This window comes from Sceloporus occidentalis, unplaced genomic scaffold (assembly GCF_023333645.1).
Source record: "Sceloporus occidentalis isolate IW3139 unplaced genomic scaffold, rSceOcc1.0.p SCAF_89, whole genome shotgun sequence".
Lineage (NCBI taxonomy): Eukaryota > Metazoa > Chordata > Lepidosauria > Squamata > Phrynosomatidae > Sceloporus > Sceloporus occidentalis.
In genome coordinates this window covers 3,758,754-3,785,021 of record NW_028317069.1, presented here as the reverse complement: position 1 = coordinate 3,785,021, position 26,268 = coordinate 3,758,754, and the positions used below count along the sequence as shown (strand labels likewise).

Genomic DNA, 26,268 nt, shown 5'->3' with positions numbered 1-26,268 from the left:
CATCCATTCTCTCACCCACACACACACACATCCATTCTCTCACCCACACACACACACACATCCATGCTCTCACACACATCCATGCTCTCACACACACACACACATCCATGCTCTCACACACACACACATCCATGCTCTCACACACACACACATCCATGCTCTCACACACACATCCATGCTCTCACACACACACACACATCCATGCTCTCTCTCACACACACACATCCATGCTCTCTCTCACACACACACATCCATGCTCTCTCACACACACACACACACACATGCTCACACACACACACACGCTCTCTCTCTCACACACATCCATGCTCTCTCTCACACACACACATCCATGCTCTCACACACACACACACATCCATGCTCTCACACACACACACACATCCATGCTCTCTCACACACACACACATCCATGCTCTCTCACACACACACATCCATGCTCTCACACACACACACATCCATGCTCTCACACACACACACATCCATGCTCTCACACACACACACATCCATGCTCTCACACACACACACATCCATGCTCTCTCACACACACACACACACATCCATGCTCTCACACACACACACACACATCCATGCTCTCACACACACACACACACATCCATGCTCACACACACACATCCATGCTCTCACACACACACACACATCCATGCTCTCACACACACACACATCCATGCTCTCACACACACACACATCCATGCTCTCACCCACACACACACATCCATGCTCTCACCCACACACACACATCCATTCTCTCACCCACACATCCATTCTCTCACCCACACATCCATTCTCTCACCCACACATCCATTCTCTCACCCACACACACACACATCCATGCTCTCACACACACACACATCCATGCTCTCACACATCCATGCTCTCACACACACACACACATCCATGCTCTCACCCACACACACACATCCATTCTCTCACCCACACATCCATTCTCTCACCCACACATCCATTCTCTCACCCACACATCCATTCTCTCACCCACACACACACACATCCATGCTCTCACACACACACACATCCATGCTCTCACACATCCATGCTCTCACACACACACACATCCATGCTCTCACACATCCATGCTCTCACACATCCATGCTCTCACACACACACACATCCATGCTCTCACACACACACACATCCATGCTCACACACACACACACACATCCATGCTCGCACACACACACATGCTCGCACACACACACATGCTCGCACACACACACACGCTCGCACACACACACACGCTCTCTCTCACACACACACATCCATGCTCTCTCACACACACACATCCATGCTCTCTCACACACACATCCATGCTCTCACACACACACACATCCATGCTCTCACACACACACACATCCATGCTCTCACACACACACACATCCATGCTCTCACACACACACACATCCATGCTCTCACACACACATCCATGCTCTCACACACACACACATCCATACATCCATACACACATCCATGCTCTCTCACACACACACATCCATGCTCTCTCACACACACACATCCATGCTCACACACACATCCATGCTCACACACACACACACATCCATGCTCACACACACACACACATCCATGCTCTCACACACACACACATCCATGCTCTCACACACACACATCCATGCTCTCACACACACACACACATCCATGCTCTCACACACACACACACATCCATGCTCTCACACACACACACATCCATGCTCTCACACACACACACATCCATGCTCTCACACACACACACATCCATGCTCTCACACACACACACATCCATGCTCTCACACACACACACATCCATGCTCTCTCACACACACACATCCATGCTCTCTCACACACACACATCCATGCTCACACACACACACACACACATCCATGCTCACACACACACACACATCCATGCTCACACACACACACACATCCATGCTCACACACACACACACATCCATGCTCTCACACACACACATCCATGCTCTCACACACACACATCCATGCTCTCACACACACACACACATCCATGCTCTCACACACACACACACATCCATGCTCTCACACACACACACACATCCATGCTCTCACACACACACACACATCCATGCTCTCACACACACACACACACATCCATGCTCTCACACACACACACACACATCCATGCTCTCACACACACACACATCCATGCTCTCACACACACACACATCCATGCTCTCACACACACACACATCCATGCCCTCACACACACACACATCCATGCCCTCACACACACACACATCCATGCTCTCACACACACACACACATCCATGCTCTCACACACACACACACATCCATGCTCTCACACACACACACATCCATGCTCTCACACACACACACACATCCATGCTCTCACACACACACATCCATGCTCTCACACACACACACATCCATGCTCTCACACACACACACATCCATGCTCTCACACACACACACATCCATGCTCTCACACACACACACATCCATGCTCTCACACACACACACATCCATGCTCTCACACACACACACATCCATGCTCTCACACACACACACATCCATGCTCTCACACACACACACATCCATGCTCTCACACACACACACATCCATGCTCTCACACACACACACATCCATGCTCTCTCACACACACACATCCATGCTCTCACACACACACATCCATTCTCGCTCACACACACATCCATGCTCTCACACACACACACACACACATCCATGCTCTCACACACACACACACACACATCCATGCTCTCACACACACACACACATCCATGCTCTCACACACACACACACACACATCCATGCTCTCACACACACACACACACACATCCATGCTCTCTCACACACACACACATCCATGCTCTCTCACACACACACACATCCATGCTCTCACACACACACACACATCCATGCTCTCACACACACACATCCATGCTCTCACACACACACATCCATGCTCTCACACACACACATCCATGCTCTCACACGCACACACACATCCATGCTCTCACACACACACATCCATGCTCTCACACACACACACACACACACACACATCCATGCTCTCACACACACACACACACACCCATGCTCACACACACACACACATCCATGCTCACACACACACACACACACACACACATCCATGCTCTCACACACACACATCCATGCTCTCACACACACACACACACATCCATGCTCTCTCACACACACACACATCCATGCTCTCTCACACACACACACATCCATGCTCTCTCACACACACACACATCCATGCTCTCACACACACACACACATCCATGCTCTCTCACACACACAAATCCATGCTCTCACACACACACACATCCATGCTCTCACACACACACACACACATCCATGCTCTCACACACACACACACACATCCATGCTCTCACACACACACACACACATCCATGCTCTCACACACACACACACACATCCATGCTCTCACACACACACACACACATCCATGCTCTCACACACACACACACACATCCATGCTCTCACACACACACACACATCCATGCTCTCACACACACACACACACATCCATGCTCTCACACACACACACACACATCCATGCTCTCACACACACACACACACATCCATGCTCTCACACACACACACACATCCATGCTCTCACACACACACACACACATCCATGCTCTCACACACACACACATCCATGCTCTCACACACACACACACATCCATGCTCTCACACACACACACACACACATCCATGCTCTCACACACACACACACACACATCCATGCTCTCACACACACACACACACACATCCATGCTCACACACACACACACACACACACATCCATGCTCTCACACACACACACACATCCATGCTCTCACACACACACACACATCCATGCTCTCACACACACACACACACACATCCATGCTCTCACACACACACACATCCATGCTCTCACACACACACACACACACACACACACACACATCCATGCTCTCACACACACACACACATCCATGCTCTCACACACACACACACACACATCCATGCTCTCTCACACACACATCCATGCTCTCACACACACACATCCATGCTCTCACACACACACACACACATCCATGCTCTCACACACACACACACACATCCATGCTCTCACACACACACACACACACATCCATGCTCTCACACACACACACACACATCCATGCTCTCACACACACACACACACATCCATGCTCTCACACACACACACACACATCCATGCTCTCACACACACACACATCCATGCTCTCACACACACACACACACACATCCATGCTCTCACACACACACACACATCCATGCTCTCACACACACACACACACACATCCATGCTCTCACACACACACACACATCCATGCTCTCACACACACACACACACATCCATGCTCTCACACACACACACACATCCATGCTCTCACACACACACACACATCCATGCTCTCACACACACACACACACACATCCATGCTCTCACACACACACACACACACATCCATGCTCTCACACACACACACACACACACATCCATGCTCTCACACACACACACACACACACATCCATGCTCTCTCACACACACACACACACACACATCCATGCTCTCACACACACACACACATCCATGCTCTCTCACACACACATCCATGCTCTCACACACACACACACATCCATGCTCTCACACACACATCCATGCTCTCACACACACACACACATCCATGCTCTCACACACACACACATCCATGCTCTCTCACACACACACATCCATGCTCTCACACACACACATCCATGCTCTCACACACACACATCCATGCTCTCACACACACACACATCCATGCTCTCACACACACATCCATGCTCTCACACACACATCCATGCTCTCACACACACACACACACACATCCATGCTCTCACACACACACATCCATGCTCTCACACACACACATCCATGCTCTCACACACACACACATCCATGCTCTCACACACACACACATCCATGCTCTCACACACACACACATCCATGCTCTCACACACACACACATCCATGCTCTCACACACACACACATCCATGCTCTCACACACACACACATCCATGCTCTCACACACACACACATCCATGCTCTCACACACACACATCCATGCTCTCACACACACACACATCCATGCTCTCACACACACACACACATCCATGCTCTCACACACACACACATCCATGCTCTCACACACACACACACATCCATGCTCTCACACACACACACACATCCATGCTCTCACACACACACACACATCCATGCTCTCACACACACACACACATCCATGCTCTCACACACACACACACACACACACATCCATGCTCTCACACACACACACACACACACATCCATGCTCTCACACACACATCCATGCTCTCACACACACATCCATGCTCTCACACACACATCCATGCTCTCACACACACACACATCCATGCTCTCACACACACACACACATCCATGCTCTCACACACACACATCCATGCTCTCACACACACACACATCCATGCTCTCACACACACACACATCCATGCTCTCACACACACACACATCCATGCTCTCACACACACACACATCCATGCTCTCACACACACACACATCCATGCTCTCACACACACACACACACACATCCATGCTCTCTCACACACACACATCCATGCTCACACAGACACACATCCATGCTCACACACACACACATCCATGCTCACACACACACACACATCCATCCATGCTCTCACACACACACACATCCATGCTCTCACACACACACACATCCATGCTCTCACACACACACACATCCATGCTCACACACACACACACATCCATGCTCTCACACACACACACATACACACCCATGCTCTCACACACACACACATCCATGCTCTCACACACACACACATCCATGCTCTCACACACACACACACACACACACATCCATGCTCACACACACACACATCCATGCTCACACACACACACATCCATGCTCTCACACACACACACATCCATGCTCTCACACACACACACATCCATGCTCTCACACACACACACATCCATGCTCTCACACACACACACACACACACACATCCATGCTCACACACACACACATCCATGCTCACACACACACACATCCATGCTCTCACACACACACACATCCATGCTCTCACACACACACATCCATGCTCTCACACACACACATCCATGCTCTCTCACACACACATCCATGCTCTCTCACACACACATCCATGCTCTCACACACACACATCCATGCTCTCACACACACATCCATGCTCTCACACACACACACATCCATGCTCTCACACACACACACACATCCATGCTCTCACACACACACACATCCATGCTCTCACACACACACACACACATCCATGCTCTCACACACACACACATCCATGCTCTCACACACACACACATCCATGCTCTCACACACACACATCCATGCTCGCTCACACACACACACACACACATCCATGCTCTCACACACACACACACATCCATGCTCTCACACACACACACATCCATGCTCTCACACACACACACATCCATGCTCTCTCACACACACACACATCCATGCTCTCTCACACACACACACACACACATCCATGCTCTCACACACACACATCCATGCTCTCTCACACACACACACACACACATCCATGCTCTCACACACACACACACATCCATGCTCTCACACACACACACACACACATCCATGCTCTCACACACACACACATCCATGCTCTCACACACACACACACACACATCCATGCTCACACACACACACACACACACACACACATCCATGCTCTCACACACACACACACATCCATGCTCTCACACACACACACACATCCATGCTCTCACACACACACACACACACATCCATGCTCTCACACACACACACATCCATGCTCTCACACACACACACACACACACACACACACACATCCATGCTCTCACACACACACACACATCCATGCTCTCACACACACACACACACACATCCATGCTCTCTCACACACACATCCATGCTCTCACACACACACATCCATGCTCTCACACACACACACACACATCCATGCTCTCACACACACACACACACATCCATGCTCTCACACACACACACACACACATCCATGCTCTCACACACACACACACACATCCATGCTCTCACACACACACACACACATCCATGCTCTCACACACACACACACACATCCATGCTCTCACACACACACACATCCATGCTCTCACACACACACACACACACACACACACACACACATCCATGCTCTCACACACACACACACATCCATGCTCTCACACACACACACATCCATGCTCTCACACACACACACATCCATGCTCTCTCACACACACACACATCCATGCTCTCTCACACACACACACATCCATGCTCTCTCACACACACACACACACACATCCATGCTCTCACACACACACATCCATGCTCTCTCACACACACACACACACACATCCATGCTCTCACACACACACACACATCCATGCTCTCACACACACACACACACACATCCATGCTCTCACACACACACACATCCATGCTCTCACACACACACACACATCCATGCTCTCACACACACACACACATCCATGCTCTCACACACACACACACATCCATGCTCTCACACACACACACACATCCATGCTCTCACACACACACACACACACATCCATGCTCTCACACACACATCCATGCTCTCACACACACACACACATCCATGCTCTCACACACACATCCATGCTCTCACACACACATCCATGCTCTCACACACACACATCCATGCTCTCACACACACACACACACATCCATGCTCTCACACACACACACACATCCATGCTCTCACACACACACACACACACATCCATGCTCTCTCACACACACACATACATGCTCTCACACACACATCCATAGTCTCACACACACACACATCCATGCTCTCACACACACACACACACCCATGCTCACACACACACACACATCCATGCTCACACACACACACACACATCCATGCTCACACACACACACACACACACACATCCATGCTCACACACACACACACATCCATGCTCACACACACACACACATCCATGCTCACACACACACACACATCCATGCTCACACACACACACACACACACACACACACATCCATCCATGCTCTCACACACACACATCCATGCTCTCACACACACACACATCCATGCTCTCACACACACACACACATCCATGCTCTCACACACACACACACACACAAACACACCCATCCTCACACACACACCCATCCATCCATGCTCACACACACACACACACCCATCCATGCTCACACACACACATCCATGCTCTCACACACACTAGTGACGTCATGTGACCCCTCCAATATGCTGTCTCCTCGTGTCTGTTCAAAATAGTCGATGTTGGTGCAGTCCAGGTCGTAAAGGCCCTTTCTAAACAACTTAAATGGTGCAAGGGCACTGGAAGAAGGGGTTCCACCGGGCCCCCTAGAGGCCACTGCTCTGTACTCTTTCCAGTCCAATCAATCTTTGTTATGAAATTATGTCCCATATTGATTTACACATTCTAAACTAGAATGGACAATTTGGAAATGCATGTCAATGTACTATTTCTTTTACAGCTGCTACTTTAATTTAGGCGTCTTTTTATTGTTCAAATGCATAACTTGACATTTATCAGTGTGGAACCTTGTCTGCTTTTGTCTTTCTTTCAGCATTATCAAATCAACACCAAGGACCAATTCACAACCCTATGCAATTTGGTACCTTATAGAGCCACATTAACATACAAGATAAAAAGGCCACATAATATAGAATCCACACATTTAAATCATCGGTGTCACTATAAGAGATAGTATGATCAAGCTACACCCAGGCTACAGATTCAAGCATATCCTGCTAAAAATTCCATATCCTTGCACGCTAAACATTCAAAGCGGTGAAGCTTCAGAGCGAAACGAAAGCATTTCGGTATTCTTCTAAACCTTGTCCCACCGGCATGAGATTTAACCGCAGGGTAGCTATTTCAATCGCAATGACGTTGGTGAGAAAGCAGCGAGGGCTTTGCCCCCCTTGGATCACACTTGGGTAACACAATACCTTGAGCTAACTGGAAACTTTATGTAGACAAAAACAGGAGAAAAGCTGGCGCCCCAAAGAAACATGAACCGAACTATCAATAGTTCCCACAGACGTTCGACAAAAACAACCGAAACGTTAACCTTGGCTCTATTTCTAGCATTGTGCGGTGAGCAAGAAACCTACGAGGATGTGTCAGCATGTAATAATCGTTGCACAAGCACCTTTTCTTAGACACGAGTGGGTGGATGAGTTATTAGTAAGACTGAAGAGTGACACGGAAGGCCATAGCTGGGACACTCAGGGGAGGTAGAAAGGACTACTTAAACAAGCAATGATAAACAGTAAAACGAAGAGGTGCTGTGTCAAGGGACGGTTGAGGCAAAGGAGCCCTGGGGTGGGAATGACTAGGTGTGGATTACCCATACCTGGAAACTGTGGGTTTGACCCAGAGACTCCAGGTGAAGCCCTTTTAACCCGGGTCTCAGGGTTAGTCTTCTCTTTCTCCAGGGATGCCATGCCTACTCCCTGCTCGTGTTCTACCTACTCCCCACTGCCTATTTCCCTCTCCTTTGCAGTTTTCAGACAGGGTACGTAATCACCCCAAATACAGAATATATTTTCACGCACGGTTAACAGAAACAAACCCCATAGGGAACATCCTGATTGTTTGGGATCCCCCCAAAACACTTGGTGGCTGGTCAACCAAACAAACGAAGTACAGTACACAACTAAAAATTAATTTCAAATAAAAGTTAAATGTTAATAAAGAGAAAATTGGTACTTAATGGTGAAGGGCCTTTCCTGTGGCACCATATGCAAATGAGCAGTCACTAATAATTTGCATGTGGCGCAGCCATGATCGCCAAGGGGTGGAGCCAAAACATTTCAGTTAAACATTTGCCTTCAATACCCGGTGATTTTTGTGAATGCTAGTCACACACATGATAGAATCATGTCTAAACGTTTCCAAACCTTTAATAATTTCACTTGTATTTTTTCCCTCTTCTCTATTAAAAAAAGGCAGATTTATTATGGAATCGGAGCCTCGGCTTTCCCACAGACAAGACATTTGTGCCAGCAACATGTAACCGGACCCCGATTGGCACCGGTATCCGAAATGTCAACATGTAACGCCAAGGAGACTCCCAGCCCCCTTCCCCACCTCCCTGTGGTGGATTTTCGGTGGCTGAAAACAATTAGGTCATCGCAAAGGACTTGTGTTTCAATTTAAAAAAGGACTTTCAAGTGGTTTCTAGAAATAGATGTCAAATTCTTCCCTGGGTGAAAAACTTTTTTGACGATGAAAACTACACCGCTAAAATATCCATATAAGGTTAGGAGTTTTACTGAGACCATGGGATGGGGGGTCTTAAAGAACGGCTGTGATGACTGCAGATTTTTTAGTATGAAGGGTATGGAAATCAATTAAAAATCATTGTTTATCAATGAGCAGAGTGGAGTCCTGAAAGCCCTATGTGTCAGTAGCCCTCATGAATTAGGGTTAGATATAACCCTACAGCATATTAGACATATGGTGGATTGCGGCAAGGCTCTAGAAATGTGTAAGGAGGGTGGTTATCACCACTCCATCCATGGTTCCACTCCTTTTTCACAAGTGTCTAGTCATGTGGCTCCTCTGTGTGACATGTCTAGCATCATACAGTGTCATAATGATGTCACATCACGTTCCACTTGCGCGGTAAGCAGGTTCTACCCACTTTGTTCGCGTATCCACCACATGGTTCTTGCAACAGCAAGAAATCAGTGAGCTGGTCAGAAAGGATAGGAATATCGCAACCAAACAAGGATACTCGTTTACTGTCTGGCCATCCAGATGTGAGCTATAATCACATTCTGCAAGAGCCAGGAGGAGGGAAGAGCTATGAACCCGGGTTATCAGGTCTGCAGTGGACAGAACCAGAGCAAGCATATCTATACATCACTCAAACTAACAGAACAGGAGTGCGTCTCCCACCGACGTTAAGCAATGTGGTACCACCGTGGCAATCTAGAAATTTACCGCATACGGTCATAGCTTAAATTTCTGGATCAAGTTCAACATGACGGGAACGTCCAAAAATGTCCTATCCCTGCCAAAAACCTCATAAGGAAACTGAAACCCCACAAACCAGGTTTACTTTCCATTTTATGAAAAGAACGCGTAACGCGATTATTACTTAAACAGAACCAGGTCAACGTTAGTCAACACAAAAGACGTCTACGTCCTGCACAATAACTAATATATAGTTAACACGTAAAATATATGTGCAAGGTACACGGTAATAATGTATGTGGCAATCTGAAAATATACGCCTAGCGAGGCGGAAGACATTTTAACCTAGAAATATATTTGGCCTCATTACGCCGTCTCATTTATTTTTGTATATGTATGTAAACAGGACTTTTGGGAAGTTACCAAGAACGTCATTAAAAAAGGGCGGGCGGGCGGTTTTTTTTTTATTATTTATTTTTAATTTTTGTTTTTAGAGGTCATAGAGGGGTGGCATAAAAGTGCAAACAAAGCACACGTAAACATACAGTCCTATTTTTTCCATGCTAATCAGGAAACCTATCCAATGCCAACTCAATTTCCATATTCTGGAACATGGAAAAGAATATATAATCGGAAAATAAAAATGTATGCAAATCAGCAAATGGAAGATTTCGAGACTATGAAAAAGGCTTTAAAAATACCAGACATGTAAATGAGGTCAGTGGCGGGAGAAAAACTTTAAAATTCTTTCATAGAATTTTGAAGGCGGTTATTCAAAATAATAAAATACATCAGACTCCATAAATTGTTCTCCCTTGCAGCTAATTTGTTATCTTTTTGTTAATTTTCTTCTCTCTCGCTCTACACTCGTAGAGATAATGATGCCCCCTCTGTTATTTAATGACATTTATAATGTATTCTTAATTCTAAATATTTGTGCTATGTACTTTAATACATTTTATGTAAGAGCTTTGGCTGAAAGAGTGTGGGTCTTTGCAAATGCGCAACCTTGTGTTTATCTATGTGGAATCTAATCCACCCAGTTCCTTAATTTGTATTTTTCCTCTGGCTAAGAACAAACAGCCTCTATTGAACTTATCACCTTAATAATTCAGCAATATAAACATCTAAATTCAGCTTTCTCCCTTCAGAGGGAGGGGGATCATACTAGAATCATGTAGTTTTCAGCCATGCTGTTTTTGTTCTGTTGGAAAATATGACAATAACGGGGGGGGGGGGAGCTTTATCTAACAAAAACATGATCACACAGATGAAGATAAACATATTTAGGCAGCGCAGAACTGCATTAGAAAAACAAGGAACATTTACTACATGGCATATACAGGGAAAACGGGCTGAAACAGAATGTTCTGTAGATGCTTGCGCCATCAAAACCCTGCTCTTGCGGTATAGGTGTAGCCCTAAGTCGAGCAATGCTCCATGTATTGTGGGCAAAGTCCCGTGTGATGTCACATGTGCTTGGATGTCCCAGCATGGGAAGTTCTAAATACTAATTACAGAACCCACAATCAGTGTCTCAGAATCCCGTCCGCCGATTTCTATTTCATTTGGAAAGATTTCCCAGGCTGTAGAAAAGTCTTGCCAAATATTTACCTTCGAATGACATCATGCCGTTTGCTATGGGAAAATCCTACAGAGTCAAAATACGCAGCCCAGAAAGAAAAACATTTCCGAATGAAAGACAATGAGAGAAAAACTAAAAAAAAACAAAAAAATAAAGAAAAACAGGGATTTCACTGCGGAACGGGTCCAGCTGGGATAGCCAGGGTGCAGTCCTTAAAACTCCCCATAAATTCTGGCTACTTTAATAATTTTGGAGATATTTAGCTTAAAGTATCACACCGAATCGGAGGCAGCCCGTGGCAGAAGCGGCATTATCTAATCGGTATCCTGCCCTGAAGTTCTCTGCCCTTTCTTCCTTCACAAAGGCTGTCTTAACCAATCAACAACAATCAGCAAGATAGGGGTCAGAAAGGAACGTGATGGGGGTTATCAGGCTACTCTCAGGGGCATCTAAACAAAAAAATCAGTTAGCAGCTTTACATCATTGGCAAAGATCTATTTGCATTTGTATATGATTTGGATGTATACTTGAAAGGGTAGTAGATTGGTCGAACAGCCTCCCAGCAGTAGTGGTAGAAGCTAATACAGTGAGGGAGTATGAAATGCATTGGATCGATTCAAGATAACCATGTGCCAAGGACTAGATTGGCCAAATGGGACTGATCTTCTGGCAAATCTTATGATTCTGAGTCATGCGCTTCTGCCGCTGGTTGTCTTGCGCTTCATTCATGAACATAAAACAGAAGTCATTTGGGGTAATAACAAAAGGCAGAAGAATTATCACCATGATGTAATTAAGAAGGCTGCTTGGCAAACATTGGCGCCGAGCTCGAAAAGCCTATTTCATGCGGTTGACTTGGCATCCAAGGACGTTGTTTAGAGAACATCTTGGATTTATCAAAAAGGTAAAACTGATCAATGCCTTAACAAGAGTCGGCCCAATAAACAGACTGAGCTGCTCTTCCATCACGTATGGTGAATGCACTGAGATATACATTTAGTGAATAAACACCAACAGCATATATATGGGGGGGGGGGGTGAGACACCTTGCAGTGCTCTGCAGCAGCGCAACTGCAGCAGCACGGACCTTCATCGATTTAATGCTTCCCCAGTCCAGACAAGGGAGGTCAGATCAAAAGCGGGACAGGCTCCAAAGCATAGGGAGAGTTTCAGCTGAATTAGAATCCTGAAATACTTAAGGTCTGAGAAAGAATTTCCTCCCCTTAAGGGATAGAACTGGATTGAATTCAGCAGATTCTTCCATAAATCAAATCCAGGCTTTAAAACAAAGACCTAGGCATGCGGGGAGAGGAAAAGGGAAAGCACTCGTAGGTTGAGTCATAAGAAGTCCCGTAAAGTTCCTGGTCCAGGCGCCAACCAGGTAACGGAATGCAAAAATAAAAACTAATTTGCAAGTTTCTAGGGCGATAATCTGCAGCCAACAGAACGAGCCAATAACGCCTGAACAAAGGCAGCTTTAATAAACGCGTGGGAGGCCGTCCTGGGACGTGATGTCCCGCCACGCGCTTTACCTCCAGCTCCCTGCCACCAAAGGGCACCCGAGGCTAGATCTGCCCCAGGCATGGCTAACCCAGCCCCGTACACAATTAGCCCCAGGGCTAGCGCTTCCTACAGCCAAGGTACACGCCAGCAGGAGATTGGAGGGACAGTGCCTCCGTCGTGATGCTCTCTCAACTGGGGAGGAATAATCATGTAGATCCTGAGAACAAGAAGCCCTGATTCACCGGGGGGTAGAAGTTGGGAATTCTGGTAACCACCATTACATGGGTTTAACGGATCGGCTTTAAATACTTTTAATATAAATTGTTGGCACTATATAAATAAAAGATAAATAATAATAATAATAAAGATAAATGATTTCGAGACAGCGGATTACACAAACAACTTTGGGTCACGGAGACGGAGGGCCGGATTCATTACGTGTTCAGGAGATGCAATTTAACTAAGAGGATGAAATCGTACACCGTGGGATAAGGGCGATCAACTGCACGCAATGGTTTTCCGTTTAAAAAAATGCTTTGAAAACGAACCTCCTGTAACATTAAACATCGCGGAACTTTCAATACGCCGAGTCAACAAGGGGTCGCGTTTCACGCCTGCGAACAACTTGAGAAGTGGCTAAAAAGCAACACAGATGTTGTCCTGAGTTTGCATACTTCCCAGGTGCCCCTGTTCAGTTTGGCCAGTCTCTCTTTCTTCCCCTGATGCCCTTTTCTGGGAGCTGAGAATGTTTGCTGGGTATGAGGATATCACAGGGTTCTACAGCCCTAAAAGCCCCAGTAATGCGTATAGAAACTGCCCTTCACCAATAAACTTCTACCCCAAGGCATAATTTAACATGATTACATTATTTTTGCATGCCCCCCAACTGTCCCGTTTTAGGCCGGACAGTCCCGATTTTGGGTCTGGAGGCAGAGTGGCACATAGGGGTTAAAAAGCATATCATGGGGCAGAGTGGCATATAGGACGGTATAAGGCATATCAGGGAGGCAGAGTGTCATATAGGGGGGTATAAGGCATTTCTGGGGGAAGAGTGGCAAGCCTGGGGGCAGATGTGCATAACTGGGGGGCAAAACAAAAAAAAAATATGAAAAAATAGTTTGCGTGTAAGGGCAGTGCGCGTCTGCAAGGGCAGTGCGCGTCTGCAAGGGCAGTGCGCGTCTGCAAGGGCAGTGCGCGTCTGCAAGGGCAGTGCGCGTCTGCAAGGGCAGTGCGCGTCTGCAAGGGCAGTGCGCGTCTGCAAGGGCAGTGCGCGTCTGCAAGGGCAGTGCGCGTCTGCAAGGGCAGTGCGCGTCTGCAAGGGCAGTGCGCGTCTGCAAGGGCAGTGCGCGTCTGCAAGGGCAGTGCGCGTCTGCAAGGGCAGTGCGCGTCTGCAAGGGCAGTGCGCGTCTGCAAGGGCAGTGCGCGTCTGCAAGGGCAGTGCGCGTCTGCAAGGGCAGTGCGCGTCTGCAAGGGCAGTGCGCGTCTGCAAGGGCAGTGCGCGTCTGCAAGGGCAGTGCGCGTCTGCAAGGGCAGTGCGCGTCTGCAAGGGCAGTGCGCGTCTGCAAGGGCAGTGCGCGTCTGCAAGGGCAGTGCGCGTCTGCAAGGGCAGTGCGCGTCTGCAAGGGCAGTGCGCGTCTGCAAGGGCAGTGCGCGTCTGCAAGGGCAGTGCGCGTCTGCAAGGGCAGTGCGCGTCTGCAAGGGCAGTGCGCGTCTGCAAGGGCAGTGCGCGTCTGCAAGGGCAGTGCGCGTGGAAGGGCAGTGCGCGTGTAAGGGCAGTGCGCGTGTAAGGGCAGTGCGCGTCTGCAAGGGCAGTGCGCGTCTGCAAGGGCAGTGCGCGTCTGCAAGGGCAGTGCGCGTCTGCAAGGGCAGTGCGCGTCTGCAAGGGCAGTGCGCGTCTGCAAGGGCAGTGCACGTCTGCAAAGGGCAGTGCACGTCTGCAAGGGCAGTGCACGTCTGCAAAGGGCAGTGCACGTCTGCAAGGGCAGTGCACGTCTGCAAGGGCAGTGCACGTCTGCAAGGGCAGTGTACGTGTATGTGTGCGTGTGCGTGAAAGGGCAGCGTGCGTGTGCGTGAAAGGGCAGCGTGCGTGTGCGTGAAAGGGCAGCGTGCGTGTGCGTGAAAGGGCAGCGTGCGTGTGCGTGAAAGGGCAGCGTGCGTGTGCGTGAAAGGGCAGCGTGCGTGTGCGTGAAAGGGCAGCGTGCGTGTGCGTGAAAGGGCAGCGTGCGTGTGCGTGAAAGGGCAGCGTGCGTGTGCGTGAAAGGGCAGCGTGCGTGTGCGTGAAAGGGCAGCGTGCGTGTGCAAAGGCAGTGTACGTGTATGTGTGCGTGTGTAAGGGCAGTGTACGTGTATGTGTGCGTGTATGTGAAAGGGCAGTGTACGTGTGCGTGAAAGGGCAGTGTACGTGTGCGTGAAAGGGCAGTGTACGTGTGCGTGAAAGGGCAGTGTACGTGTGCGTGAAAGGGCAGTGTACGTGTGCGTGAAAGGGCAGTGTACGTGTGCGTGAAAGGGCAGTGTACGTGTGCGTGAAAGGGCAGTGTACGGTACGTCTATGCGTGCGTGAAAGGGCAGTGTACGTCTATGCGTGCGTGAAAGGGCAGCGTACGTCTATGCGTGCGTGAAAGGGCAGCGTACGTCTATGCGTGCGTGAAAGGGCAGCGTACGTGTGCGTGAAAGGGCAGCGTACGTGTGCGTGAAAGGGCAGCGTACGTGTGCGTGAAAGGGCAGCGTACGTGTGCGTGAAAGGGCAGCGTACGTGTGCGTGAAAGGGCAGCGTACGTGTGCGTGAAAGGGCAGCGTACGTGTGCGTGAAAGGGCAGCGTACGTGTGCGTGAAAGGGCAGCGTACGTGTGCGTGAAAGGGCAGCGTACGTGTGCGTTTATGGGCAGCGTACGTGTGCGTTTATGGGCAGGTGTGTATAAAGGCAGTGTGTGTGTGTGTAAAGGCAGTGTATGTATGTATGTGTGTGTAAAGGCAGTCTATGTGTATTTATGGGCAGGTGTGTGTAAAGGCAGTGTATGTGTATATATGTGTTTATGAGCAGGTGTGTGTGTGTGTGTAAAGGCAGTGTGTAAGGGTCCTGGCAGGGAGGGTAATAATAATAAAAAAAAAACTCTGCTGCTGTGGACTACTCTTCCAATGATGCTCAACCAGCATTATGGTGGACACCTGGCTGGCTGAGAATCATAGGAATTTTAGTTCACAGCTAGCATCTGCAGCTTTACTGTTGCTGCACTTCCCATGACGCTCAGCCAGCATCATGGAAGCAGTATGTCTGGCTGGGCCTTGTTGGTTATTTTTAATATGCATGACTGTTTTAAGTGGCGATGCAATCGCGACATTTTAAAGTGCAATTGCTTGTATTGGTGAATTACGCAAGATTTTGAAATGTTGGGAGGTATGTTTTTGTATAGATCAGTAATTGTAATGTTAAAAATGAGGGGCAACTTTTGTTTTAGAGGGTTTGGGTAGGGGCTATCGGGGGCTACTTGTGTATCTCAGCGGGGTATTTAGAAAGACAAAATGATTTTATTATTTTATTTATAAAGCCATTTCTGCTGTTTCTTTACACCTTATTGGGGCTTTTAGGGATGTAAAACCCTGCGATACCCTCATACCCAGCAAACATTCTGACCTCCTAGAAAAAAAAAAAAAAGGAGGCATTAGAGGAGGAAAAAGAAGAGGGTCTCAGCCATTCAGATCCCAAAAGAGGGACGGTGACTCGTAAAAATGGGAAGACCCATGAGGTCATCCTTTTAAATAGTTGGAGTAACCACAAAATACAAAGTATAAAAACATAGCAGCTAAAATTATGAAAAAAACAGAACAATTAAATATTTACAAAGTTGTTACAACTTCACCCCAGTTGCACGTTGACTGCTTACCTATTGTACAGCGCTGCAGAATATGATGGTGCTATACATCCATAAACATGAATCATGGGTTAAAAATCCTTACCTCGAGCTCCAACAACCTTACCTTGCAAATACCTCTGAATGAGGGGTCCACGGGGCAAAGCCCCCCTTAGTCCTGGGTATCTGTTGCTATCAGATCTGCGGCCTGTGTGCATGCGAGGAGATCCTGACCACCTGCTCCGCTGGAAAACACTGAGCTCAATTAATTCATATTCAAAAATGGAAACCAACGCATCGGGTACCTTATTAATGGTAAATGTGAATGTGGTGTACGGAAGCCTGCTTGATCCAATTTGGAATTTTAGCAAACACCTTTCTTTCAGTCTTTTATGTGATTTTTTTTTGATAGGCCTCCAATTAAGATAATAAAACTTCACGGCCTTGAACATTGCAATTATTGAAATGAAATGTGAGGAAAAACCCCAGCTGTCGCGTTATAAGGGAGGTTCGCTGGCAGGGAATGCTTTCGGAATGAGCTTTGATGTTACCCTTAGAAGATATAGAAGAAAAACATTCATCAAAGCATCTGATAAGGTTCACAGGAATTCCTATGGCATCGCCAACTGCCTGGCATACAAGCACTAACCGGCATTCTTTAAAATAAAACCCCAAAGTATTTACCCCTTCCCCGTACACGCCCCAAGAGAGGACTTTGGTGTGAACGGTTCCAACGTCGTCTTAGCTATATTTTTGGTAATCGATGTAAGGTTGTGAAGTTAAAGCCTTCCTTAGAAATTGTCCAAAGGATCCCGGTCAAAACGGAACACTTTGGTAGGAAGAAGAAGCCCGTCTTCTAGTCTCTCTCCCAGCCACCAATATTGGGACTGAACAGCTCTTTTAATGTACAGTGGAGGGCATTTGGTTAAACGGTACGGCACAAACCTATTCCTTCTCTACTTTTAACGTAGTGTTACCACAAATTCTCTTCTTACTGGTACCAAGTACTTTAATATGCATGTGTTGTTGGTGAAGCAGCGCGGGGCACTGAACTGTACCCTTAATTACAACTAATAAGGGTTACCATTAGAACCATTTGGTCAATGGTCTCATTGAAGGACTTGTAGGATTCGCGGGTTCCTTACTGAACATTCAGAATAGGCACAAACTAATAAATGATCAAAGAAATGCACTCACATTTCCATTTGACGATACATTGTTTGTGCCATGGAAAGTTTATATTTTATTACCCGCAAAGATCAAATATTAGCGATTGGAAGAGAGAACAAATGGCGTCACAGTAAGCAGTTATCGCCGTGGCAACAGGGCAATCGATCAATAACATTCCATTGGTCACCATGGTGATAAGTTTGCGCCACAGCACTGTTTTTAAACACAAAAGATAGGCTTGTATTTAAAGGTATGTCTGTATGTGTATATAATATGAAATTTTAAGATGTAAAACAAGTGATAAACTCAATATACTCTACGAAACAAAGATGTATGTGCGAAACCGGTGCAAATTGTGAATAAATAGATAACAAAAGGTAACCAAAATATTTTTTTATTGAAAAACATTTGTAAACATAACAGCACCACTGGTAGCAAATTATTACGCATTGAATGTTATTACGCGCTGAATGTTATTTCAAGCTGGGATTAGATAACTAGCAGAACATTCAGAACTTTTGTTACACCTACAACCCATGCGCTGCTAACAGGTTGCGATTTACAGTCACGGCCAGTGCTAAAGGACGTTTCCGCGGAGAAGACCTTGGATAGATCTGCGAGTACATTGCGTATGGTGCTAGACTAAAAAAACTTTAGTCCCAGGGATGCTGCGGTCCAACACGTAAATTTGTCAATTCGTCGTAAGAAAACTGAAAGGTATCATCTGTCCCTGCATGGGCCTCGGATGTCAACTTTTTTACGAGGCAGTTTAAATTTTAACACAAAAACTGAATTTGAATTAGCCATCTTCCAGGGATCCTTGTATTAAACAAAACAAAACAAAAAAAAAAAAAATCACTTTCCGTATTTAAGCAACACTTACTGGAAACCGGAGTGAAGAAAAAAAAAAAAAAAACTGCCGGAGGGATCGTTAAAAAGCAAAACATTTCTAGATAAAAAAATAAATCTTTGATAGGCAAGAAAACAACCTAGTAACATAAGAGATCACCGATGCAGTTGCCTGCTCAGAACTCTTGTAGAGCGGTACTGCAACAACAGTGAATTCCCGACACATACAAAAATACCCGATGTACAGTAACCTCTGTTCCTGTTAAGGGGTGGGGTGATTATTGAAAATAATGAAATTTCTCACAATATTTACAAGATTTACAGAACATAGAATTTCTAATCAGTGCGGGGCACGTGTAGTCTAAAGGGGGCGGCAAAAATAAACCCACTACGTGTAGGGGTCCTTGTTTTCAACAAAGGGCTGATAATACGGTCTCATCGCCTCCGCTTCGGGCTCATTCACCTTGGTTGAAAACAGGAGACCTACATATAGTAGATTGAACGTTGCCTTTTAGGGTTAGAAGCTTTGGTGGCAGACACCCCAGAACTTAAACTAGAAAGGAGATTCCTTCCTTTACGTATATATTATTAAACATTTGTTTAACAGAACTTTACAACGTTCCCACCAAAATGATATACTTTTATAAAGTCAGGCTTGGGTCTTCCTGCGTATTCAGCCTACATCATCCAGGGGTGCAGCGCAAGCATGGTCTCTCTCCCACCTTCTACGTATTACTTCTTAAAAGCAGAAGTGTACACTCCTAAATGGATTTCAGATGGCATAACTTTAAAGCTTTTTCTTTGACGTTATTAAAAGAAAATAGTTCACCGGATCATGTATGCCAGGCTTGCCCCAAGTCCTGCAACGCCAGCAAACGCCATCAGAACTGTCCTGATTCCACTTTCGTAGTCTTCCACGTGGAAGAATTCCACAAAGCCGTCCTGGAGATGAAAAGAAACGCTAGCGTTAGTGCAAACATTCATACCAAGGACGCCCCGGGTGGCAAGAAACCCGCCGTGCTCCAATGACCATTGGATCCAGCTTACCCAGCCTTTGTGTTGAACGATCCACTCTCTCTTGCTTGTCATAAGGAATTCCGTAAAGCTTTCAGCTAGCGTGATAATGCTGTCCTCGAGATGCATGCTCTTCAAATGCTTGGCGACAAAAGCACCAAAGCTTATCACGGTGACAATTCTGCCCCAATTGGTTATTCCATCGTTGAAGACCAAGTTGGGGACATGGGAAAGTTTCCTTACATCTTGAGAGCTATTGATTGATATCCTGGTCAGCATTCCTAAAAAAAGTAAAGCAGCCGTTTGAGACTACAGCTCACTCATTCACACTCGACGACGTTGGCTTGCACCCAAAACACTTTTTTCCGCCGTGGCAAAACCGAGGCTTTATGGTTATTTTGCTATTTTTCTGTTGTAGATACGTGCCGCGGATCTATTATGCCGAACTTGGGTGTTAGCCGCTTAATTTGACATCACTACCACTTTTAGTCATATTTTCAGACTATAACCCATCATGAGTCTTATACCTCAATGGCAGAGGTTGCTTCCCATATTAAACCCTAAGTAAAGTAAAGCAGCTACAAAAGGCCATTCAGGGTACTCTGTACGTCCAACCAGTTCCATTAAGTTATTTTGGCCGTTGCTGACCGGGGCTCACCAGCTGCTATACCCGTCAACATACTGGGATTATTTCCTCTTGTATTTAAATCTGTCTAAGGAGAACACGAAACGTTAACAGTAACCAAGCTGGGACTTAATCCCGATCTTAAAGCCCATCTAGAGGAAACTGATAGATATCGCAGATTCTGACGGCACCGGGGCGAACAGAACCCCGCAGCAAAGCGAGTCCTCAAGCCGCTGCCGTGAAAGTACTCTGAGTTATTCAGGAAGTCAACAGATCGCTCAGGAAACAGGACGCCCTGTTATAATCCGGCTGACTGTTCACCCAGAGAATGCAGAAGTGTTTGCTCAACAAGTAATGACTGCATCAGGAAACGAGATCAGCCGGCTGGCCCTCGGGAAGTGACCGGAGAAACAGTCAGCATACGAAACATGGCTGATAAAGCACTCACCGAGGGGGGAGACCTCGCCATCTGCGCGGCTCCTCGAGCTTTCCACGTCAGACTTTACAAAGATGACACAAATGCGTACCCCCCCTGCTTCAACAATCATCAGAGAGAGACCGCTGCGGCTCAAGTATCCGTGTGACCATCTTTGCAAAGTCTGGGCGGCTTTTCGGCATTTTGACCAGATCACCATAAATAAGTGGGGGTCCCTCTAATCTAGAGCAAAAAAAACAGCAATAACACCATTAGATGGGCAGTAACTGCGCCGGCGCAGATTAAACACACGTTTACAGGCTGCCCGAACAGGTACGGGGGCTTTAAACACTCGGCACACAAAGCCTGTTTATGCAGGTAGGGAGAGGTGGGGCTCAGCGGGCTCTCTCACAAGGAAAACCCGCGGGGTACAATACACGGGGTGGGAAGATACAGGGCCTTATACTCCCCTCGGCCGATCCTCCACAAACACCCTACCACAAGCAAGCACCGGCCCCAAACCGAACGCATGCACACCCAGGTACATTAAACTGCCCGAAAAACTGACACTGCCCCCTAGTGAGCCAAGGGCAATAAACCAACAGCCTCTCACATATGCACCAGGATTCAGAGGGACTCTTAAAGAACATATACTGAAATATAATGTGCCGCATATATATATATATATATATATAATACATATACACTATATATATATATATATACATAGCAGGATTATATACTTCTATACAAGGTCAGATATAGATCTCCGGGGCACCGTTTAACCGATAAGCCTCCATGGCGGGTTAAATGCGTCAACATTTGAGCTCAGCTCTTACCCTGGAAGGCTATCTGGTGCTTGTCTATGATGTCCCCGCCAACTCTCCTCAGAGTGTCCATGGCTTTCCTTTGTCCGGCCGAGGCCAGCACCAAGGAGCTCTTTTTCGCCCCGGCGTATTCCTTAAAGTAGTCCACAAGCAGCCGCTGGGTGTCCATGTACAGATTATCCTTAGGACAGGTGGGGCTGTCCGGAGGGGAGGTAGACCCCCTGGACGAGGCCTCCATCTCCACGTCGCTTTCCTCTAGCTCTTCCTGGGAGGACGGTAACGAGCTGCCCGCTTTGTATCCAAAGCCGTTGAGAAGCGGCCTGGGTGGCACCTCGGCTCCCCCTTCCCCGACCTCCTCACACCGTTCGCGTTTTTTCTCCAGCGGAGGCAGCCTCGGAACCACCGGAAGCATTGGCACGGGGGCCGCGAGGCCTGTCGGAAATGAAGGGTGGGCGGCAGGGCTAGCCAGGACTCCCGTGTTCTTCCCTGAGGAGGTGAGAGCGCCCCCCGTGAAGTACAGCTGGATGGGCACGTTACGGTTCAACGACATTAACGGCTGGCTCATTCTCTCGTAAAAACGCGGCAGATCCCAGAGCGAAATGAACTACGTCAGCGGCAGAGCGCAGTAACAAAACCCAGGGAGGAAGTGGGCGTTCCTGCCCATATATGGCAGGCCCCGCCCCACAATGGCTTAATCCAATTCAATCATGTTTAAAAAGATGAAAGAAAAAGAACATACGTAACAGGGGAATTTGCGACGTCATTTACTTTCAGATTAATCAAAGGCTTTTATTAACAGAGAAAGTGAGGGCACATAAGAACCATTCGGCCCATCTAGTCTGCCCGACCTCTATACCACACAGACCACGTGTTTACCCATCATATGGGGGGGTCCTAGGGTATTTGCCCCAATCTCAGGATGAAGGGGCAGCAGATCCTCAGAGGGTCACACAGCCTGGAGCTGCCAGTATATTATGGGTGATACTCCTGCTTGAAAGCAGGTGAATCTTTAAATGAAGGCGACCGGAGGACCGGTATCATGCCTGTTCCGTGTTTAAATTTGCACACCGTATTAGCCTCTACCGCTTCTGATGGGAGGTTGTTCCACTTATCTACCACTTTTTTTTTACTTTGACTGTACCTTTAACAGGAACACCCGGCTGCTCTGCGTCGAGCAGCTGCCCCGAGGTGTGTTTGTTCTTTACGCTGGGAAATTTGAGCATTCATCCACTGTGTTATCGACACTCGGAAAGCCCTCGGCAGCTGTTCCCGTGCCGGCGTAATTAACGTTCGAGAAACATCGCTGCGGTGTGTTGGGGGGGGGGGGTGTTCTGAAGTTTTAGATACATTTTCATTGATTCCGTTTACTTGGGGTTCCCTTTAATAAGATCTGGAATTATTACATATATAATATATATAAAGAGAGAGATTCTCTCAAACTGTTATAACTTTCATCACTTATGGCCATACCTGGGAAGTCTGTGGGTTTCGCAGCTTAGGCAGCAAGTCCCCAGGTGGCAGTCCCAACGCCCCAAACGGGCGACTTCCGCTACGCCACCGGTGTGCCGCTGGAAAGAGCTCGGATCTCCCAAAACGGCCCGTTTCCAGCACGGCGGATTCCCTGCGCTACAAATAACAGGTGGTGTGCCTTAAAATCCACCCACTCCCTGCCCTCTTCCCTCCCCAAAAAGATTGAAGGTACCTGGTAGCCCCATCGTGTATGCAGCTAGCCTCGCTGAGGAGGATGGGCTCCGGGTGGCCTTAGCAGGGCAGTTCCCAGGTAGGCTTATGTCCCTTTAAAATGTCATGTGATCAGTCAGATCCCCCCATACACATTTGCCCCCTTTCTGTCCCACCATATGGCTTTGCAGAAGACCTCCTGCCATATGGTGTACATACCGCTCCAGCACCAGCTTGGCAAGGGGTATAACGGTGTTAGGGGGTCTAACAATCAAGCAGCCAATCGGGGGGTGCAAACATCACCCCCCCCCCGAGCTCTATCTTTCTTTTAATTCCTGCGGGTTCTTGAATGTATACTAAATTCAAATAACTACCAATATTTATTAAATATTCATATTTTTTTGGTTCTCGTGTACTAATGGACTAATAAAACGACCGACAGCTCCTTCCTCGCTGAGCGTCCCTATTCGGTGAAGCAGAAGTTCTCGGTGTCGGTTCCTCTTCAGCCACTATCGGGGTCAGCGCGGAAAGTCTCTCTTCAGAATTTACTAGAGGTTTTTAGTCTTAAATTTGAACGGCATTCCCCTATTTCGCTCTGTGACCGGTGCAGGACTCTGAGCAGACGGAGTTTAATAAGCAGTCTCCATCGGATGGACGCTTGAACTTTTCTGGGGCAAGAATTCAACGCCGTGTTTCTATTTTAAAGAAGAAAGACGGCGGTAGAAGCGCTGTGGCCTCGGAGACGCGGGTTTACAGCAAACATTTATTCCGCGTCCCTGTATTCCTGGCAGGGAGCCGCCGCTGTGTTCCTCCCCAGAATTGGCAGCGTAGAGGCCACCCACGGTGCTGTGTTTTTCCCGCAGCTTCTGGAAAATTTCCCAAAGCACCCTGCCTGCACCGGGTTTCTTGCACGGTTATACAATCCCGCACGAAGCTGACGTTCCACTTACGCCGTGGAATTTAAACCCTGCCTTAGGAACGGTTAAACGCCCAAAACCTCGTCTTTAAATGGAGGTCTGATTAGGTCCCCTTTCCTAATTCATGGACATTTGTGCTTTGGCCACCGTCCGATCGGCACTCGCCGTAGAGCCCATTTATATGGAGAGCGGACGTGTGGTCCTCAACTGACGGATCTATGGTTCCCACCGTGTTTTATGCCATGGTTACTATTGAAATCCCCGATAGGTCCGACCAGTGTCTCCATAGTTTCCTTTTGCCCAGTGTGGCGAGTCTTTAAACGGCGGAGCGCCAGAGTATGACATCATACGTCAATGCGCAGCAGGAAGCATGGCAGAGCAGAGGGGGTGGATAGTTGTACTGCCCTGGGACATCGCTGGCGATAAATACCCCACTGTAGACTACCGCTATACTAAGGACGAGGCTTCGTGATGTACACCGGCTAGTAAGCAGGAAGCGGAATCTCTCTATCTAATGAATCATTCACATGATGAATCAGAT

General features: G+C 47.6%; 1 protein-coding gene across 1 annotated transcript; it reads right to left on the bottom strand.

Moving 5' to 3' along the window:
• Positions 1 to 21,074: 21,074 nt before the first annotated feature.
• LOC149284757 (induced myeloid leukemia cell differentiation protein Mcl-1 homolog) lies at positions 21,075 to 23,680 on the bottom strand. Its single transcript, XM_089496364.1, has 3 exons — positions 23,143 to 23,680; positions 21,297 to 21,544; positions 21,075 to 21,191 (listed from the first exon to the last, which is right to left on the bottom strand). The coding sequence occupies exons 1-3, from the start codon at positions 23,678 to 23,680 to the stop codon at positions 21,075 to 21,077; spliced, it is 903 nt and encodes a 300-aa protein (XP_089352490.1).
• Positions 23,681 to 26,268: the final 2,588 nt, after the last annotated feature.